Raw genomic sequence first — 20126 nt, 5'->3', positions numbered from 1 at the left:
GCCTCCCTGCTCGCCTTTAAAGAAGCCGCGCGCGGTCTAGCTGCCCCGGAGTTCAACTTCCGGCCACAAAATAAGAGGATGTTTTTCCCCTGGCCACGCCCTCCACGCCCCGCCTTCCTAGTGCGAGCCCGGGAGCGCGCGCGCGAGGCGGGGCCGCGTGGGAGGCCGCGGCAAGGTACACCCTCAGCCCGCGGCACGCGGGCACGCGCAGGCCTGTTCAGGGCAGGCAAACAGAGCGGCGCGCGCGTTCGCGCGCTCCCGGTGCCCTCCCCCGTGACGTGCTTGGCCGAGGCCGCGCAAGGGCGCTGTAGCTGCCAGTGCCGCTGTCATGGCGTCCGTGGCGCTGTCTGAGGAGAACCCACCGCGGTTTCTTTAGAGCAAGGGGCGGGCAGCTGGGTATGGAGAGCGGCCCCGAAAGCCTGCAGCCGGTAGAACATGGGGTGGCCACCGGGCCAGTGCCAGAGACAGGTTCTCCACAGGAAGGGCGACAGGACACCAGGCTTTCCGCTGGGGATGGTCCTGGAGTATGGGCGGCGGAGAGCAGCGGCGGGAATGGGCAGGGGGCGGCGGCCGCCGGGAGGAGCCTCCCGGACTCGGTTTCTCCCTCCGGCTCTCCTCCGGTCCTTGTACCCTGCAGCTCCCTCCCGAGTGTGGACTTGAAGGAGAGCGATTTGGAGAGTCGTGCTGCTCAGAAGGCGCCTCTGAGAGGGCAGCACAAGGTGACCGCCTCCCCAGAGATTGCCGAGGCCGGAGCCGGCCATGGGTTGGGTCCGGCCGGAGACGCGGGCGCCCGCCGGGATCCCGCAGGCACCTGCGGGGCAGGGTCGACGGCCGCGGGCTTCGAGGAGCCCAGCAGCGGCGGCGGCCTCAGCAGCAGTTGCAGCGACCCGAGTCCTCCTGGGGAATCGCCGAGCCTGGACTCCCTGGAATCGTTCTCTAACCTGCATTCTTTTCCCAGTAGCTCCGAGTTTAATAGTGAGGAAGGAGCTGAGAACAGGGTCCCCGAGGAGGAGGAGGGCGCGGCGGTGTTGCCGGGGGCTGTGCCTCTGTGCCGGGAGGAGGAGGAGGAGGAGGAGGAGGAGGGGGAGGCGGCTCAGGTGCTGGCGGCCTCCAAGGAACGCTTCCCGGGACAGTCTGTCTATCACATCAAGTGGATCCAGTGGAAGGAGGAGAACACACCCATCATCACCCAGAATGAGAATGGCCCCTGCCCTTTGCTGGCCATCCTCAATGTTTTGCTTCTGGCCTGGAAGGTACATTCCGTAGCTTTCTATTTCCTGCAGCTTTTGGGGAGGGGGGAAAAACGGGGTAAGGGAGCTGCTGCATGTCAGCTGATGGCTTCTTCCTTTCTTTCCTCATTCACTAGTCAGTCCCCTTTTCTTCTTACATGAAACTCATTTCGAGACGCTCTCGGTGAAAGAATATTCTCATATGTATATCAGAAAGAATTGCACTTGCGGGCAACCTCGGGTCTCTTGTAGTGTTTAACAGTTAGAGCTCAGCATTCAGCGGTGGCTGATATACTTAGAAACTACCAGGACTTAGCGCATCCTAAACCCTTTGACCGTTTTTAAACTGTATTTTCCTGTTATTGCTTCTTACTGATTTTATCACGTGCAAAAAGAGTGAAGAATTGGGGGAAATCACCTTCAGAAATTACCACCAATCCATGATATTAGAACAAGTTTTGATGGTTACGTTTAGTCTGTTTTCCAACTCATGCTTGCTCCATTTGGGGTGGATACTTAAGGAAATGGTGATAGAGAAGATGTAGCCCCTTAGACAAATTCCATTTAAGGAAAAGCCATGGTCTGAGACCTAATTACCATAACTTCTTGGTTTTCAAAGATTCTTTTTATTTTATGCCTGATTTTTACTTGCCTCATTTCTTTGACTACATAGTTTGGCATTATTTCCAATAACTACACATCAGAATGTGTTAAGGGAGCTACAATTATAACAGCTAAAATAAAAGATATGTTCAAGTTAAAGGAGCGAAAGAAGGAAGGGCTCTTCAAACGTTAAGTATATTGAGGACTCGAGAGTGAGTTACCTATTAATGTGTTTTATTTAAACTTGCAGTTTTAGAGTGCTAAGAAGGCGCATCTTAGAACACATATTTTACTTTCAAATTGAGACTTTATGGGTAAAATGTTCCCTAAAAAAACCCAAACACCTGAATTATCGTGACCACTCGGAAAGGAAATGAAGTAAAGGGAATAGCATTTATTAAGTACCCTCATCTTTCTGTGTAGCAAGGGCTGATGCAAAAGAAATGAGATTTGAGATCTTACCTATATCTAGTACATAATGGCACTAAAATATTTTGAGTAAGCCTGTCTGCTCTTGAAGAGCTGTCAGGCTATTTGGAGTTGCAGCATTGACTTGACTTGAAATTATTAAAGAACAATGCAAGATGATACACTATAAATACTAGGTTATAGCTAGTACATTGGAATGCATTAACTATCCCAAAAGGAGAAATTTTTCTTTCATCTGCTGTAGTCCCAGAGAGCTTCATGGCATTTTTTTAGCTCTTGAAGGAAGGTCTTAAGGAAAAGTAAGATTTAAAAAACAGGGAAATGGAATTCTTGGGAGAGGGAAGGTTATAAACAAATGGGATAAAAATAGAATGGGTAGTGGTATGTGTGTGTGTGTGTGTGTGTGTGTGTGTGTGTGTGTGTGTTGGATGACAGGAGTGGTAAGTTCATATTGCAGAATAATAGAGGATAAGATTGAAAAGGTAAAGAACAACCACTTGATGAAGGCCGCTGAATGTCAGACTAGGGAGTTGAACTTCATCTTATGAGCCAAAGTCCCCAGTCTTTTTATAGGAAGGAGTAACAGTTTCATTCAGGCTTTTCTCACCTCCTAGTTTCTGTATAGTATTGCAGAAGTTCAAAAGAAAGATCAAGTACTATGGTTTCACACATTTGGGGATAGATGAGCATTGAACTGGTCTTTGAAATACAGGGCTTCAAGTGAATGATCATATGTTTGGGTTCCCATTATGTGTGAGGTACTAGAAATACAAAGATGAGTAAGATGGAGGTGTGCCTCATGTAGCTCAGTATTAATAGGGAAGCAGACATAAACAGTAATCACAATGCAATGTAGAAGTTCTGAATATGCTAGGGAATTACAGAAAAAAGTATAATTGTGAATGGAATGTGTTAGGGGAAAACTTCATAGGAGAGGTAATCTATGATCTGGGTCTGAATGAGAGAAGTTCCTTACATGCAGAGGGGATAGTGTATTCAAAGATGCTGAAGCAAAAAAAGGTTTGTTCTATTTGGGGACTCCAACCTTGGTCTAGTGCAGTGGAGGAGGAGAAGGAAATGGCAGTAGCAGAAAGTAAAATTGATAGGTTGGGTTAGACCATGAATGAGCAGGCATGCTACTGAATTTGGTATTATTTTATAAATCATCAGTTCTTAGACTTCTTTCCGCCTACAGACTATTGATGAATACAAAAATTACTCAGTAATTATCAGTGATTGATAGGGAGATGGATAAAGAGAAACAAGGTTGAATAGAACAGTGTTCTCAAAGTGAGCCATAGGTTCTACAGGTCAAAACTGTTTTCATAATAGTACTAAGCTGTTTTTCGCCTTTCTTACTTTTATTCTCTCACAAGTGTCAGTTTTCGAGGCTGCATGATGTGTGATGACATCATTGCTTTGACAGTTAATGGAATGTGTTGAAAATTTTTCTCAATGCTTATTTCCAGTATTGTAAGTATTGATAGATAATAACCTACTTAAACAAGAACTCTTTGCGATCCTCAGTAATTTTTAGGACTGAGGAGGGTCTTGAAACCACAAAGTTTGAGAAATGCTATAGTAGAGAAAAATGATAAATAGGATATGAAGGTAGTTGTCAGATTTCAGAGGACCCATCACTAGGCACATTTCTATGTAGTTGATAATAGGGTGGTATTATAAATTACTGGATACAGGAATGACATAATGAAAGTGGGTTTGTGGGTTTTTTTTTTTTTTTTTGAGATTTAACTAGAAGTGAGATTGTAGTGAATGTAGCAGGAAAAATTGATGAGGATAGCTCTTTTGCCTGGGGAATTCTTTGCCCCTTCTCTTTGGAGAGGATAATGTCAGAGCCTAAGTGATGAATTGATATCTAAGCAGATATAGGAAATGAAGGATGTGACACTTTTTCTAATCTGGGTAGTAGAGACTGGTTTGGTCATTCAAAAAGATAGGGAAGGTGTTTTAGATGGGAAACGATGTCAAAGTTTGATTGCATCAGGTTGGAAATGTCTGTTATTAGGACATAAAAATAAAAATGTTCATTATGCCTCTAGAAGCATGCAATGGCCCTCAGGAAAGAGGTCAAAATTAACGAGAAAAATTAAACTGGGGAGTTACTGCATAGGTAGAAGTATGATATCTATAAGAATAAATGAGTTCTCCGTAGAGAGTGGTGAATGATAGTTCTCAACTTTTTTCCATCCTAATATTTTTGAGGAACTACAAATTGCCAGCATAAACATCCTATCTATTTCTCTCTATTTTCCCACTCCTTCTTCTATCCAGTTCTCTGGTAGAAATAGAGAAAATGGAGGACTAAAGATTAAAGTTGGTGGGAAGAAGGGAATGCTGAGTGGTAAGAATGAGAATGCAAAAGAAACCAGTATAGGCACAATTTGAGATGTAAATGAAAACTAGAAATAGGACAATGTCATGATAGTAGTCTGGGATAGAGACTCTACTTTAAAAAAAAAAAAAAGGTCAGTTATCATTGTCAAATGCAACAGCATCAACGAACTGGTGGAGTAGGAAAGATTTTGCTAAAAAAGAACAGGTATAACAGAACAACGTTGCTGAAAAGTTAGGATAAGCTTGGAATCTTCAAAGTTGGTGGTAAAATCCTCTTTAGAGCAAGTGAACAACAATCTTTTTTTTTCTGAAATCATCAAAGGAATGGGACAAGGAAGTTACAGGATCATGTTAAGGTAGACAGTTGAAAAATTGAGGCCTCATTTTCTGTTTTGGCAGAATAACAATTGATCTCATCAGTAATAATGACTTTGCCAGTAATTAAGGGGAGAGGTTGATTTTGTGAGAAAAATTACATTGTGTTTTAAAGTAGTTCTAAACTCACTGGAGATTATGCCTAGGAATTTGAGGCATAAGTAGAAAATAGTAAGTGGTAATGGATAAATTGGGGTATTCTTCAAAAACTTCCAATATATCATTTTGCTTTGTTTTTGTTTTTTCCCAGGTAGTTCTCTTATACCTGGAAATAGAAGCAGGAAGTATGGCTGGTTAGGATTATCAAGTTATCAAGGATTGGGCTTTTTTTGGGGGGGGGGTCATATGCTAGGCATATAGAAATTCCTGGGCCAGGGATCAAACCCTTGCCACAGCTGTAACCAGAGCTACATTAAGTGACAATGCTGGATTGTTAACCCACTGAGCCATGAGGGAACTCCAAGGATTGGGCATTTTAAGGGTTGATTCATGGAGTCAGTGGGATTAGAGTTGAATGTGAAAGGTGGTCATCTCTTTTGAGGGAGGATGAACTAATGAGAAAAATCAATTAAACTGAATATATTAGGAGGATTTGATTGATTCAGAGGAAGTAAAAGGTCATGGTTCTGGGTGAGAGATGACAGTTAAACATTAAACAGAGTAAGTACTGAATTGAAAATGTTGGAGTTTTAATTCAGAGTGTTGGTTTAGGACTGATGGGAAGTAGGTGATCATTAATCTTCTGTAAAACAGTTCAGCCCTGATATCCAACAAACCAAGAAAGAAGGAAATCTGTTCATTAAATTTAATTCAGGCTCAAACTTATAATTCTCTTTAACTGACACCAGATAAATTTACCCAAATTTATATCTTGGAATAGATTTTCATTTTGTTTATTTTAGACTGTTTTTTATGTTTTTTTTTAAATCTTTCACTTAATCTACCAAAAACAGTGCCATTTATGGGTGTATATGAGGGCTGTGACCCAATTAATCAGTTGTATTTATAAAACTCAACAAGTCATAACATACATAAACTATAAAATTAAACCTTTTTTTTTTTTTGGCCATGCCTACAGCATACAGAAGTTCCCAGGCCATGGATTGAACCCCACACTACCCCTGTAACCAGAGCCACAGCAGTGACAGTGCTGGATCCTTAACCCACTGAGCCAGGTGGGAACTCCAGTACTCAATTATTTTTATGTTCAGATACTGTGCTAAGTATTTTTCACGTATTATATATGCACTTTCTTTTTTAATTTTCTCAACTATATCATGAAATCCTTTTGTAGATATTGTTTGTATTTTACGCATATAGAAAATTGAGGTGCATAAAGTTTAAGTAACTTATCCAAAGTAAGATTATTACTCACTTTAGAATCTGAACACTTATTTGGGAAATTTGATTAGAAATTTAAATTCAAGTTAACAGTAAGCCTGGTGGACAATAGGTCTGGGACAATGCAGGGTAGAAGAAGAGCTAGTGATAAAGTCAGAGAAGGAGAAATAAACTTCGCGATTCCTTAGAACAAATCCTGGATAGTTCTGTTTTTAGCCTATTATTCTTTATCCCATGTCTTCCAAATTATCTGACACTTCCAATTTCAGACCCTTTCTTGAGTTCTGTGGCAAATGAGCTTGCCTTTACCCTCAGTTTATTAAATATATTCTTTGATATTTTCTTTCTTTTCTTTCTTAATATTTTCAATAATTGGTAACTTTTACCTCTCCTGCTACTACTCTACTTCAGGTCACTTTGATCTTTCATCTGAATTACTTCAGTAGCCTTCTTGGTGGTCTCTTATGTTACCCTGTTCTCATCTATCTTTCAAGCAATTAATCTAAAAGTTTCACTCTCATTTTGGCTTTGGGTAGGTTTTTCAGCAAGGCAAGCTTGCTGAGCTGCCTAAATATAAGCTCAGTGAAATATGAACTAAAGATATCTACTTTTACTCACAAATCTTTTATTGGGGAAATTTCATTGGAACAACATTCTTTATTCTAAAACCCTGTGAATTGCATATAAAATAGGACATTCTTGGAGTTCCCTGGTGGCCTACTGCATTGAGTATCTGGCATTGTCACTGCTGTGGCACAGGTTTGATCCCTGGCCTGGGAACTTGTGCATACCATAGGTATGGCCAAAAAAAAAAAAAAAAAAAAAAAAAAAAAAAAGTCGTTCTTGAAAATCTAATACATATGAATATATCTGCAGTTTCTGCTGTTTTAAAATACTTTTAAATAGGATTCAGTATTACTCGGAGAATGGGGTCTAAGTTACGATGATGGTGAAAGTGTTTGAAATGGGCCTAAGTTCCTAAGCTGAAGGTTGTCTCTTATTAAATATTCCTGATTTGAAATACTGATGGAAGTTCCCCTCGTGGCTCAGCAGAAACGAATCCGACTAGGAACCATGAGGTTGCGGGTTCGATCCCTGGCCTCACTCAGTGGGTTAAGGATCCAGAGTTGCTGTAACCTGTGGTGTAGGTCACAGACACAGCTCAGATCTGGCGTTGCTGTGGCTGTGGCGTAGGCCTGCAGCTGCAGCTCCGATTAGACCCCTAGCCTGGGAACCTCCGTATGCCATGAGTGCAGTCCTGAAAAGCAAGAAGAAAGAAAGAAAGAAAGAAAGAAAGAAAGAAAGAAAGAAAGAAAGAAAGAAAGAAAGAAAGAAAGAAAGAAAGAAAGAAAGAAAGAAAGGAAGGAAGGAAGGAAGGAAGGAAGGAAGGAAGGAAGGGAAGGAAAGAAGAAAGAAAGAAAAAGAAAGAAAGAAAGAAAGAAAGAAGGAAAGAAGGAAAGAAAGAAAAAGAAAGAAAGAAAGGAGGGAGGAAAGAAAGAAAAAGAAAAGGAAGGAAGGAAGAAGAAAGAAAGAAAGAAAGAAAGAAAGAAAGAAAGAAAGAAAGAAAGAAAGAAAGAAAGAAAGAAAGGAAGAAAGAAAGAAAGAAAGAAAAGGCGGGTGGGCAGACAGACTGATGGCAAGTAGAAAGTTAGATTTACCAAAAGTCTGAATTTTACTATAATTAAGTATAGTAATTCTTCTCCCCGCCTCTGTACCTCTGTGCTGTGGCAGGTGAAAGTTCCTAGGCCAGGGACTGAACCTGTACCACAGCAGGGACCCAAGCTGCTACATCACAAGGGAGCTCCCAGTAATTATTCTTAATAATAAATGAATACTACCTTTAAGAAATTAGAATATAAAGCATAATGTATAATAGCCTATAATACATGTTTATTTGCTGGAGCCAGAATTAAAGGCATGTTGAAAGGATCAGGTTTTTTAGTCCTTATTTTGAAAACAACTACAATTCTTCTCTTTGATTCCCATTAATAATACTTCCGGAGTTCCCGTCGTGGCGCAGTGGTTAACGAATCCGACTAGGAACCATGAGGTTGTGGGTTCGGTCCCTGCCCTTGCTCAGTGGGTTGACGATCCGGCGTTGCCGTGAGCTGTGGTGTAGGTTGCAGACGCGGCTCGGATCCTGCGTTGCTGTGGCTCTGGCATAGGCCGGTGGCTACAGCTCCGATTCAACCCCTAGCCTGGGAACCTCCATATGCCGCCGGAGCGGCCCAAGAAATAGCAACAGCAACAACAACAACAACAACAAAAGACAAAAAAAAAATAATAATACTTCCAATACAATTTCTTTACAATTTCAACTAAAAAATCATGAATACTATATGATTTACTACATATTCAGTGACTATGTGAATTTAGTGAATCAATGAAACTTGAACTGAGAAAAAATTGTATTAGTGATCCATTTTACCGTAAATAATGCAGAAATAGACTGCAACACAGTCTATTCATGGACAAATTAAAAATATTTGTCTCCTAAGTTCTTTTTTTTTCTGGCTTTTTGTCTTTTCAAGGCCACACCCACAGCATATGGAGGTTCCCAGGCTAGGGGTCCAGTCAGAGCTATAGCCACAGCCACAGCAACATGGGATCCCAGCCACGTCTGCAACCTACACCACAGCTCACAGCAACACTGGATCCTTAACCCACTGAGTGAGGCCAGGGATCAAACCTGCAACCTCATGGTTCCTAGTCGGATTCATTTCCACTGAGCCACGATGGGAACTCCTGTCTCCTGAGTTCCAATTCGACTTTGAATTTGAATGTTTAAACTTCACAGTTATAAAGCAGACATCATTTTCTTCTACAAACTAATCTTCCCTTACAAATTTCTTATTTTTATTAAGTATATGGATCTTAAGTTTTAGGGTCTCCTGAGCCATAGAGTCAGCTTCAGTTAATCTTTTTTTTTTTTTTTTTTTTGGTCTTTTCTAGGGCCACACCCGAGGCATATGGAGGTTCCCAGGCTAGAGGTCTAATTGTAGCCATTGGCCTATGCCAGAGCCACAGCAAAGTGGGATCTGAGCCACGTCTGCAACCTACACTACAGCTCACAGCAATGCTGGATCATTAACCCGCTGAACAAAGCCAAGGATCGAACCCACAACCTCATGGTTCCTAGTCGAATTTGTTGACCACTGAGCCACGATGGGAACTCCTGCTTCAGTTATTCTTTTCCCAACATCCTTCACTTTTCATTGGTCACAAAGTTCTGTCATTTCTTCATATAAAATATATTTCAGATGAACTATGTAAGATTTCACTGAAAGTATTGCTGTTTTTGAAAGTCAGTGAACACTAGTATAATGGAAGTGATAATTGGCTTTGGAGTCAGCCCTCAATTCACATCACAGCTCTGCTACTTTAGACAGATTAACATTTTAATGCCTTTCTTCTTTGAATGAAGGTAAGTGCTTCATAGGATTGTTGTGGATTAAGGCAACATGCAAATGGAATGGCCATTAGTAGAAATTCAATATATTTATTCTTTTCTGACTATCCTGTCCTACAAGGTCAGAGACTGGCAAATACTTATTTTTTCCCAGTTTTACTGAGATATAATTGACATACAGCACTGTATAAGTTAAAGCTGTACAGCATGATTTGACTTCAATACATCATGAAATGATTACCACAATAAGTTTAGTGGACATCTGTATCTCATATAAAGACAAAATTAGAGAAATAGAAAAAATATTATTTTTCTTTGTGACCAGAACTCAGGATTTACTCTCATAACAACTTTCATTCAACAGTGTTAATATTACTAATCATGTTGTGCATTACATCCTTAGTACTTATTTATGTTATAACTGGTCATATGTATTTTTTGAATGCCTTCATCCCTCTCCCTACTCTGGTAACCACAAATCTGATCTCTTTTTCTATGGGCTCGCTTGTTTTTGAATTACAATTGACCCTCTAACACTGTTAGTTCTATTACACCACATAATGATTCGCCGTTTCTATACATTTCATGATTTCACCATGATAACTCTAGTTTCCATCTGTCACCCTGCAAAGATATTACATAATTATTGAATATATTTGCCACACTATGCATTTCATACCTGTGACTCATTTCTTTGCAACTGGAAGTTTGTACCTCTTAATCTCCCTTAGCCATTTCTCTCCTCTTTGCCCCTTCCTGTTTAGCAACCACCTATTTGTTTCCTGTGCCCATGACTCTGTTACTCTTTTGTTAAGTTTGTTCAGTTGCTTTGTTTTTTAGATTCCACATAAATGTGAAATCATGCAGAACTTATCTCTGACTCATTTCAGTTCATACCTTCAAGATTGATCCATGTTGTCTCAAATAGCAAGATTTTATTATTTTTCATATCTGAGTAATATTCTAGTGTATGTAGGCATATGCCATATCTTTATCCATTTGTCCGTTGATGGGGACTTAAGTTGTTCCCATATCTTGGCTGTTGTAAATAATGCTGCAATGACTATAGGGGTACATATATCCTTTCTAATTAGTGTTTGTTTTCTTCAGATAAATACCTAGGAGTAGAATTATTGGATTCTGCAGTAGTTCTTTTTTTAATTTTTTTGAGGAACCTCTATAATGTTTTTCATAGTAGCTGCATTGCACAAGGGTTCCCTTTTCTCTGCATCCTTGCTAATACTTGTTATTAGTTGTCTTTTTAATAATAGCCATTCTGACAGGTGTGAGGTAATATCTTGTGGGTTTGACTTGCATTTCCCTGATGACTATTGATGTTGAAAATCTTTTCACATGCCTGTTGGCCATCTGTATATCATCTTTGGCAAAATGTCTATTCTGATCCTCTGCCCACTTTTTAATCACATTGTTTGTAGGGTTTTTTTTTTATGTTTTATGACTTCTTTGTCTATTTTGGATATTAACTCCTTGTTTATATATCATTTGCAAATATCTTTTCCCATTCAATAGGTGGACTTTTAATTTTATTGATAGTTTCCTTCACTGTGCAGCTTTTTAGTTTGATGAGTCTTAATTGTTATTTATTTCTATATTTTTGGCTTTTTAGGGCTGCACCTGTGGCATATGGAGGTTCCCAGGCTAGGGGTCTAATTGAACTACAGCTGCCAGCCTATGCCACTGCCACAGCAACGCAGGATCCCAGCCATGTTCGCAGCCTATACCACAGCTCACAGCAACGTTGGATCCTTAACCCACTGAGCAAGGCCAAGGATCGAACCTGCAACCTCATCGTTCCTAGTTGGATTTGTTTCCACTGCACCACGATGGGAACTCCTCAATTGTTTATTTTTGCTTTTGTTTCCCTTGCCTGGGGAAACATATCCAAAAAAATATTACTAAGACTGATGTCAAAGAGCTACTGCCAATGTTTTCTTCTAGAAATTTTATGGTTTCAGGTTTTAAATTTAAATCTTTAACTCATTTTGAATTTATTTGTGTGAATAATGTGAGAAAGTAGTCCAGTTTGATTTTTCACGTGCAGCTGTCCTATTTTCCCAACATGATTTATTGAAGAGGCTGTCTTTTCTCCATTGTATATTCTTTCCTCCTTTGTTATAGATTAATTACCCATGTAAGTATGGGTTCATTTTTGGGCTTTCTAGTCTTTTCCTTGATCTGTGTGTCTATTTTTGTGCCAGTACCATAATGCTTTGATTACTGTATCTTTGTCATATCATTTGAAATTGGGAAACATGATACTTCCAGCTTTGTTCTTTCTCAAGATGCTTTTGGCTATTTGGGGTCTTCTCTGTTTTCATACAGTTTAAAAAATTTTCTATTTTAGGTCTGAAAAATGCCACTGGTATTTTCATAGGGATTGCATTTTATCTGTCAGTTGCCATGAGTAATATGATGACAACAATATTAATTTCTCCAATCTATAAGCATTGTATATCTTGCCATTTGCATCATCTTCAATTTCTCTCATCATTGATCTATAGTTTTCTTTCTTTTTTTTTGCCTTTTTAAGTCCACACCCACAGTATGGGAAATTCCCAGGCTAGGGGTAGAATCAGAGCTAGAGCTGCCAGCCATGGCCACAGCAACTCAGGATCTGAGCTGCATCTGTGACCTCTACCACAGTTCAAGGCAACACCAGATCCCTGGCCCACAGAGCAAGGCAAGGGATTGAACCTGTATCCTCATGGATACTAGTTGGATTCCTTTCTGCTCTGCCACAACAGGAACTCCCTGTTGCATAGTTTTCTGTATACAGGGTTTTTTTTTTTTTGCTTTTTTTTCCCCCCTCCTTAGATTTATTCCTAGGTATTTTTATTCTTTTTGAGGCAACTGTAAAGAGGATTGTTTTCTTAATTTCTCTTTCTGATAATTTGTTCTTAGTGTATAGAAATGCAACAGATTTCTCTTATAATACTTTTGTGTCCTACAGTTTTACTGAATTCATTCATGAGTTCTGGTAGTTTTTTTGGTGATGTCTTTAGGATTTTCTGTGTGTAGCATGTCCTCTGCAAATATGACAGTTTTACTTCTTCCTTTCCAATTTGGATTCCTTTTATTCCTTTTTTCTTATTTGGTTGCTGTAGCTAGAACTTCAAATGCTATGTTGAATAAAAGTGGTGAAAATAGGCATCCTAGTCTGGTTCCAGATCTAAGAGGAAATGATGAAATGCTCTTCGCCATTGAATATGTTAGCTGTGGGCTTGTCATAATGCTCTTTATTACGTTGAAGTTTTTTCCCACTATAACCACTTTGTTGGGAGAGTTTTATCATAAGCGGATGTTGAATTTTGTCACATGTTTCTTCTGCAACTGTTGAGATGATCATATGATTTTTATTCATTACTTTGTTATATGTGATGTATCACATTGATTGATTCGTATCCTTGCATCCCTGGGATAAATTCCACTTGATCATGATTCGTGAGCCTTTTCTTTCTTTTTGATTGTTGGGGAAGGGGGCGAAGGAGAAAAAAAATACCTTTATTGCTTTGCCAGACAAAGGAGGCCACAGCCAGCTAATGCCCTGGAGACTGTGCCCTCCTTTGGAAGAGAATAGGAAGTGGTTTTATAGTCTGGGGATGGAAAATAGAACCATAGATAAGGATCAGGGTAGTACAAGCTTGCATTCTTCTTCAAGGCTAGTGATTTGTCACCCCAGAACTGGTTCTGGTGGTCCTTCTTTCTGTAGTGAGGAATGCTCATGAAGTAGTTTTGGGGGGTTTAGTTCTATCCCAATTTCCAAATTCCTCTGTTGAGAAGCTGGTCCCAGGACTTACTGAAGTTGAGGTTCTTTATGTCTCAGTACGGAAGGAACTCAGGGAGAGGCAAAGTGATTGGCAGTAAGTAGATTTATTAAGAGATAGACAAAGTGTGGGCTGTCTTAAAAGGTGAGAGAGCAACCCTGGAAGAAACACACTCCGTGGACAGAATGTGGGCCATCTCAGAAGTCAAGAGCCCCTTTTTAATGTGTTGTTGGATTCAGTTTGCTAATATTTTGTTGGATTTTTCTATCTATGTACATCAGTGATATTGGCCTGTAATTTTCTTTTTTTGTGATATCTTTGTCTCATTTTGTTATTAGGGTGATGCTGGCCTCATAGAATGAGTTCAGAAATGTTCCTTCCTGTGCAATTTTTGGAATAGTTTGAAAAGGATAGGTATGCTCTTAAATGTTTAGTAGAATTCACCTGTGAAACTGTCTGGTCTTGTTTGTTGGGAGGTTTTTTTTTGTTTTGTTTTGTTTTGTTTGTATTTTCTAGGGCTGCAACTGAGGCATGTGGAGGTTCCCAGGCTAGGGGCCTAATTGGAACTATTGCCGCCGGCCTATGCCAGAGCCACAACAACGCAGGATCAGAGCCACGACTGCGGCCTACACCACAGCTCACTGCAACGCTGGATCCTTAACCCACTGAGCGAGGCCAGGGATGGAACCTCAACCTCATGGTTCCTAGTCAGATTCGTTGACCCCTGAGCCATGACGGGAACTCCGGAGTTTTTTTTGTTTTGTTTTGTTTTTAATTACTGGTTCCATTTAATTACTGGTAATTTTTCTCTTAATTTCTTTTTCTTGCTAGTTCAGTCTTGGAAGATTGTACATTTCTAGAAATTTGTTCATTTCTTCTAGGTTGTCTATTGTATTGGAATGTAATTGTTGGTAATAGTCTCTTATGAGCTTTTGCTATTTCCATGGTTTTGATTGTAACTTCTTTTTCATTCTGGTTTTATTGATTTGGGCCCCCCTCTTTTTTTCTTGATGAGTCTAGCTAAAGGTTTGTCAATTTTGTTTATCTTCTCAAAAAACCAACTCTTGGTTTCATTGATTTTTTTCCAGGCTCTATTTCATTTATTTGTTATAAATGCCCAATTTTTTAATCTCCTTAAATGTATCTTTCCAACTTTAAAGAGGTATTAAAAGAGTTCCCATCGTGGCTCAGGGGAAACAAATCCAACTGGGAACCAAAAGGTTGCACCTGTGGCCCTAAAAAAGCAAAATAAATAAATAAATAGGTGTTAGAATTCAAACTGAGTATTTCTTGAGTAGTTGTTAATTGGTATTCTTTTTTTTAATTTTCTAAATTAAAAAAAAAATTTTGTTGTTATTTCCCCAATACAATTTTTTTTTTACGTACAGCATGGTGATCCAGTTACACATACATGTATACATTCTTTTTTCTCACATTATCAGGCTCTATCATAAGTGACTAGACATAGTTCTGAGTGCTACACAGCAGGATCCCATTGCTAATCCATTCCAAAAGCAATAGTTTGCATAATTGGTATTCTAACTTAACATTTAACAGTGCTCTTTGGCTGGTCATTTCCATACTTGCCATCAGCTATGCAAACTGCTTCTTATTTCTTAGTTATTACTGTGTCCCCTGCATTTCTTTCCCTGTTCAGAATATCAAAATCATAGGCATCAAAATCTTGGCATATCACTTTTGGAATATTTTGCATTCCTGTTAAGGATATTACTGATATTTTAAGCAAAACCTTTTTGTTGTTTTTATTTATTTTTGTTGTCTTTGCTTTTATTTTTGGCCTCACTTGAGTGTATTCTCAAATACACTTTGCTCTTCGAATGACTAAAAATTATAGAATAATTGGGCTGAATTAATGATTTTTTATCCTGTAGTTGAATATTTGAAGTTGTAGTAGCTATTTCCTTTTGTTAATTTAAATATTTAATACTAAATATTTTATTTAAATAGAAATCTAGTTAATATAATAAAATATTACTTATTTATGATAGGACATAATTGTTTCCCTAGGTAATAAAAGCTTCATTTTATTTGGACTCCTTTAATTTGGAACTGTGTTAATATGTAGTGAGAGGCTTTGCTCAAGTTTTAGGAAGAATATTTAAACTACTTAAGAGAGTACCTTCCAGGAGTTCCCGTCATGGCTCAGTGGTTACCGAACCCGAATAGTATCCATGAGGACTCTGGTTTGATCCCTGGCCTCGCTCAGTGGGTTAGGGATCTGGCGTTGCCATGAGCTGTGGTGCAGGTCACAGTTGTGGTACAGATCCTATGTTGCTGTGGCTGTGGTGTAGGTTGGCAGCTACAGCTCCAATTCGACCCCTAGCCTGAGAACCTCCATTTTGCTGCGGGTGCGGCCCTAAAAGCACAAAAGACAAAAAAAAAAAAAAAAAAAAAAAAAAAAAATAGAGTACTTTCCAGGTGTCCTTGATTACATTAAAGTATTCATTTACTTGTAAACAATATGTTATAGATTATTACTAAAAGAGGACCACCTGAGAACTTAGGGCATACTTAATTTGTTTTCCTTCGTAATATTTAAAATTTAGAGATTTAGACGGAATGCCACAATTGTTAATTCTGTATCCTTAGCTGGCTTTCCCATAACCTGTTTTCTCTTTAATAGACTCTAAAGAGACAAAGGAATGGTAGTCTTAGAATCATTAACAAAATCTTTGACATTTGCTTTTGTGGTGATGGTGGTAGAGAAAAGCAAAAAGAGAAGCAAGCTCTCAAGAAGATCATTTTGTGGTTAAAAAATTTTTAAATCTTGGAGTTCCTGCTGTGGCACAGCAGGATTGACAGTGTCGGAGCAGGGATGCAGATTCAATCCTATGCCCAATGCAGTGGTTTAAGGATCCAGTATTCCTGCAGCTCTGGCAGTTCCACAACTCTGCAACTCTGGTTCAGATTCAATCCCTGGCCCAGGAACTCCATATGCTGCTTATGGATTAAAAAAAAAAAAAAAAAAATTTAAGATCTGTTGGTGGCTTCAGAGTATTAGTGGAAAGCAGGCATTCTTCACTATTACACTGTTTTGAACTTAGCTTTATTTTAGAGAATATCCAGAATATTTTGTTGGCTAAGTTTCAGAAAATGAATATAATACAGAGTACGCTTATGAATAAGTTAAAATGGGTATTTGTTGTCCCACTTCTTTTTTTTCTTTTGGTCTTTTTTCCATTTCTTGGGCCACTCCCTTGGCATATGGAGGTTCCCAGGCTAGGGGTCTAATCAGAGCTGCAGCTGCCAGCCTACGCCAGAGCCACAGCAATGCAGGCTCCAAGCCTAGTCTGCAGCCTACACCACAGCTCACGGCAATGCCAGATCCTTAACCCACTAAGCAAGGCCAGGGATCTAACATGCAACCTCATGGATTCATTAAGCACTGAGCCACGACGGGAACTCCTGTTGTCCTACTTCTAAAACCTGTATAAAATTGTCATTTCCTACTTCAACTGTTTGAAGCAAGACATGGTAGGTAGTTGCTATTTGAAAATTTTAAGATTAAACCATTAAATTATCTATTTGTAGAAATCTAGGATTGTAAAATATATTTCCCAAATACATTTATTTGTTAGTGCCTTGGTTTCTTATTTTGACAATTTTATAGGATTACTGCATTGACCAAAAGAGAATAAGCTATTTGTTTATGGAACTTTCTGGTGAATATATTTCTGCAGTGAATCTCTCTGGAATAAAAGAATATATAAATCTTGGAGTACCCATTGTGGCGCAGCAGAAACGAATCTGACTAGGAACCATGAGGTTGCGGGGTTTGCTCAGTGGGTTAAGGATCCGGCATTGCCCTGAGCTGTGGCGTAGATCGCAGATGCAGCTTGGATCCAGCGTTGCTGTGCCTCTGGCGTAGGCCGGCAGCAACAGCTCCGATTAGACCCCTAGCCTGGGAACCTACATATGCCTCGGGTGCGGCCCTAAAAAGACAAAAGACAAAAAAAAAAAAAAAGAAAAAAAGAAAAAGAATATATAGGTCTTATTTTATTTAAGAAACAGTGTTAGGTGTAAATGGGACTTGCTGATTGGTCTGACAATTATTCAGTATGTAAATATTCTTCACAGTGTATTTAAACTACTGGTTTATATATCAGATCTTCATAAGGCACTGAAACACCTTGATAAAATATTATGTAATGGCAGTTAAAATCATTCCAAAGCAGGGATCAAGATATTTTTCCTGTGACAGACCTGATAGTAAATATTTCAGGCTTTGTGGGACATACAGTCTTTGAAGCAAAGATTCAGCTCTACTCTTATAGGCTGAAAGCAGCCAGTGACAGACGATATATAAACAAATTAGAACACCATCAAATAAAATTTTATATAGAAAAATAAGGAGTTCCCATCATGGCTCAATGGTTAATGAATCCGACTAGGAACCATGAGGTTGTGGGTTCGATCCCTGGCCTCGCTCAGTGGGTTAAGGATCCGGCGTTGCCATGAGCTGTGGTGTAGGTCGAAGGCTCGGCTAGGATCAGATCTGGCGTTGCTGTGGCTCTGGCGTAGGCTGGCAGCTGCAGCTCTGATTAGACCCCTAGCCTGGGAACCTCCATATGCTGCAGGTGCAGCACTAGAAAAGGCAAAAAGACAAAAAAAAAAAAAAGAAAAGAAAAGAAAAATAAGAAGGGGACTATAATTTGCCAATGAGTTTCAATTTTTAAAATATACCCTATATGGAAGCTCTCTTTACTCAATTTTTCTGTAAACCTAAAACTGCTTTAAAAAAACTATTACAGTTTTTTAAATGTCCTAGAAAATAAAAATAGAGTCAAGTAATGATCAAAACGTCCATGGCATCTCTTAATTTTCACTGAGTGATGATAAATCTACTGGATGACTGACTCGGGAGCACCAACTGTCATGTATGCTTTCAGAGGATCTCAAACTGTTCCATTTTACAAGGATCTTTTTTAGGACTTACTTTATTCATTTGTTAAAACAAACAAAAAATTGTAATGTACTGTTATTACATTTGGTAACATAAATACCCATTGCACCTTCTTCAACACTTGCTGGAGAAATTGCTGGTTTAAATGATTTCCTTGATTGAACAGAAAACAATTCCTGAAAAATAATTCTTTATTTATTTTTTTTGTCTTTTTGCCATTTCTTGGGCCACTCCTGCGGCATATGGAGGTTCTCAGGCTAGGGGTCGAATCGGAGCTGTAGCTGCTAGCCTACGCCAGAGCCACAGCAACGTAGGATCCGAGCCGTGTCTGCAACCTACACCACAGCTCAAGGCAACGCCGGAACTTTGACCCACTGAGCAAGGGCAGGGACCGAACCCGCAACCTCGTGGTTCCTAGTCGGATTAGTTAACCACTGCGCCACGATGGGAACTCCTGAAAAATAATTCTTAAAAAGAGTTTTAATTATGCTGCTCTTCTTTCATTTATATGTTAATTACTTTGAGTTTCCATCCTACAATATTTATTTTTATTCTGTGAATATACCAAGGAATGTGCTTTTCAATAAGTCAGCTAAAATGTTTACTGTCATTTACTGCAATGTCCATGTAACTCATCTGACAATTTATTTGAAAAATTAATTTAGGGAGTCCCCATTGTGGCTCAGCAGGTTATGAACCCAACTAGTATTGGTGAGGATGTGGGTTTGATCCCTGGCCTCGCTCAGAAGATTAAGGACCCAGTGTCTCTGTGAGATGGAGTGTAGATCACAGACCTGTCTTGGATCCCACGTTGCTGTGGCTGTGTCGTAGGCTGTCAGCTGTAGCTCCCGTTCAACCCCTAACCTGGGAACGTTCATATGCCACAGGTGTGGCCCTAAAAAGAGAAAAAAGAAAAATTACTTTAGACTGTGTTGCAGCTGAATTAACTTTTTAAACTTAAATATGAGTATAATGTATATATCTACTTTTAACCTTTTTTTTTTTTTTGACATGTAGCACATATAGTAAAGTACATAAAACAGTAGTTCTCATTGTGTCTCAGTGGGTTGAGGAACCTGACTAGTATCCATGAGGGTTCTCTCAGTGAGTTAAGGGTTCGGCATTGCCTTGAGCTGTGGCATAGGTCACAGACACAGCTTGGATCTGGCGTTGCCATCGCTGTGGTGTGGGCTGGCAGCTGCAGCTCCAATTCGATCCCTAGCCCGGAAATTTCTATATGCCGTAAGTGAGGCCCTGGGGGTAAAAAACGTACTTGAAACAGATGACCAGTTTAACAAGGCAAACAGTTTAATAAGGCAAAGAGTGGAACTACCATGCAAGTCAAGATATATAGATAGAGGCATTGCCAGCAGTTCAGAAGCCTCTTATATGCCCCATTCCAACTGATTTTTATAGTATCCATTTCCTTTTCTTTTTATATGTACAGCTCTAAATAATATAGTGTAATTTTGCCTGCTTGTAAATTTTACAGGTAGATTCATATAGTATGACTCTTTCAGTTTATAACTAATTCTTGAAACTGTGCTCATTCTAGCTACTCAACAATAAAAATGGTACACTGAAGTAATGGCATATTGAGCTGTGTTCAAGACTGCCTTCAGTGAAACTGCTCCATTAGTGACCTGTCAAAATATGTTTGATGCCTCTTCCTGCCC

At 39.4% G+C, this 20126-nt stretch overlaps 1 protein-coding gene across 11 annotated transcripts in view; it reads left to right on the top strand.

Annotated features, from left to right (window-relative positions):
* Positions 1-298: 298 nt before the first annotated feature.
* Positions 299-20126, top strand: part of MINDY2 (MINDY lysine 48 deubiquitinase 2) — an 87477-nt gene continuing 67649 nt past the window's right edge. For all 11 annotated transcript variants that reach the window (XR_014810433.1, XR_014810428.1, XR_014810445.1 and 8 more), the window contains exon 1: positions 299-1253. Coding sequence is in view for 4 of the 11 variants with exons in the window: in XM_084968576.1 (XP_084824702.1) it covers positions 399-1253 (855 nt within the window). In the remaining 7 variants the exon portion in view is untranslated. The remainder of the gene's footprint in view (positions 1254-20126) is intronic.

This window comes from Sus scrofa, chromosome 1 (assembly GCF_054392235.1).
Source record: "Sus scrofa isolate SSC_HxYL_T2T_F1_AM1 chromosome 1, Sscrofa_HxYL_maternal_Yorkshire_Landrace_v2.0, whole genome shotgun sequence".
In the NCBI taxonomy this organism is placed as follows: domain Eukaryota; kingdom Metazoa; phylum Chordata; class Mammalia; order Artiodactyla; family Suidae; genus Sus; species Sus scrofa.
This window is presented reverse-complemented; position numbering and strand designations above follow the sequence as displayed.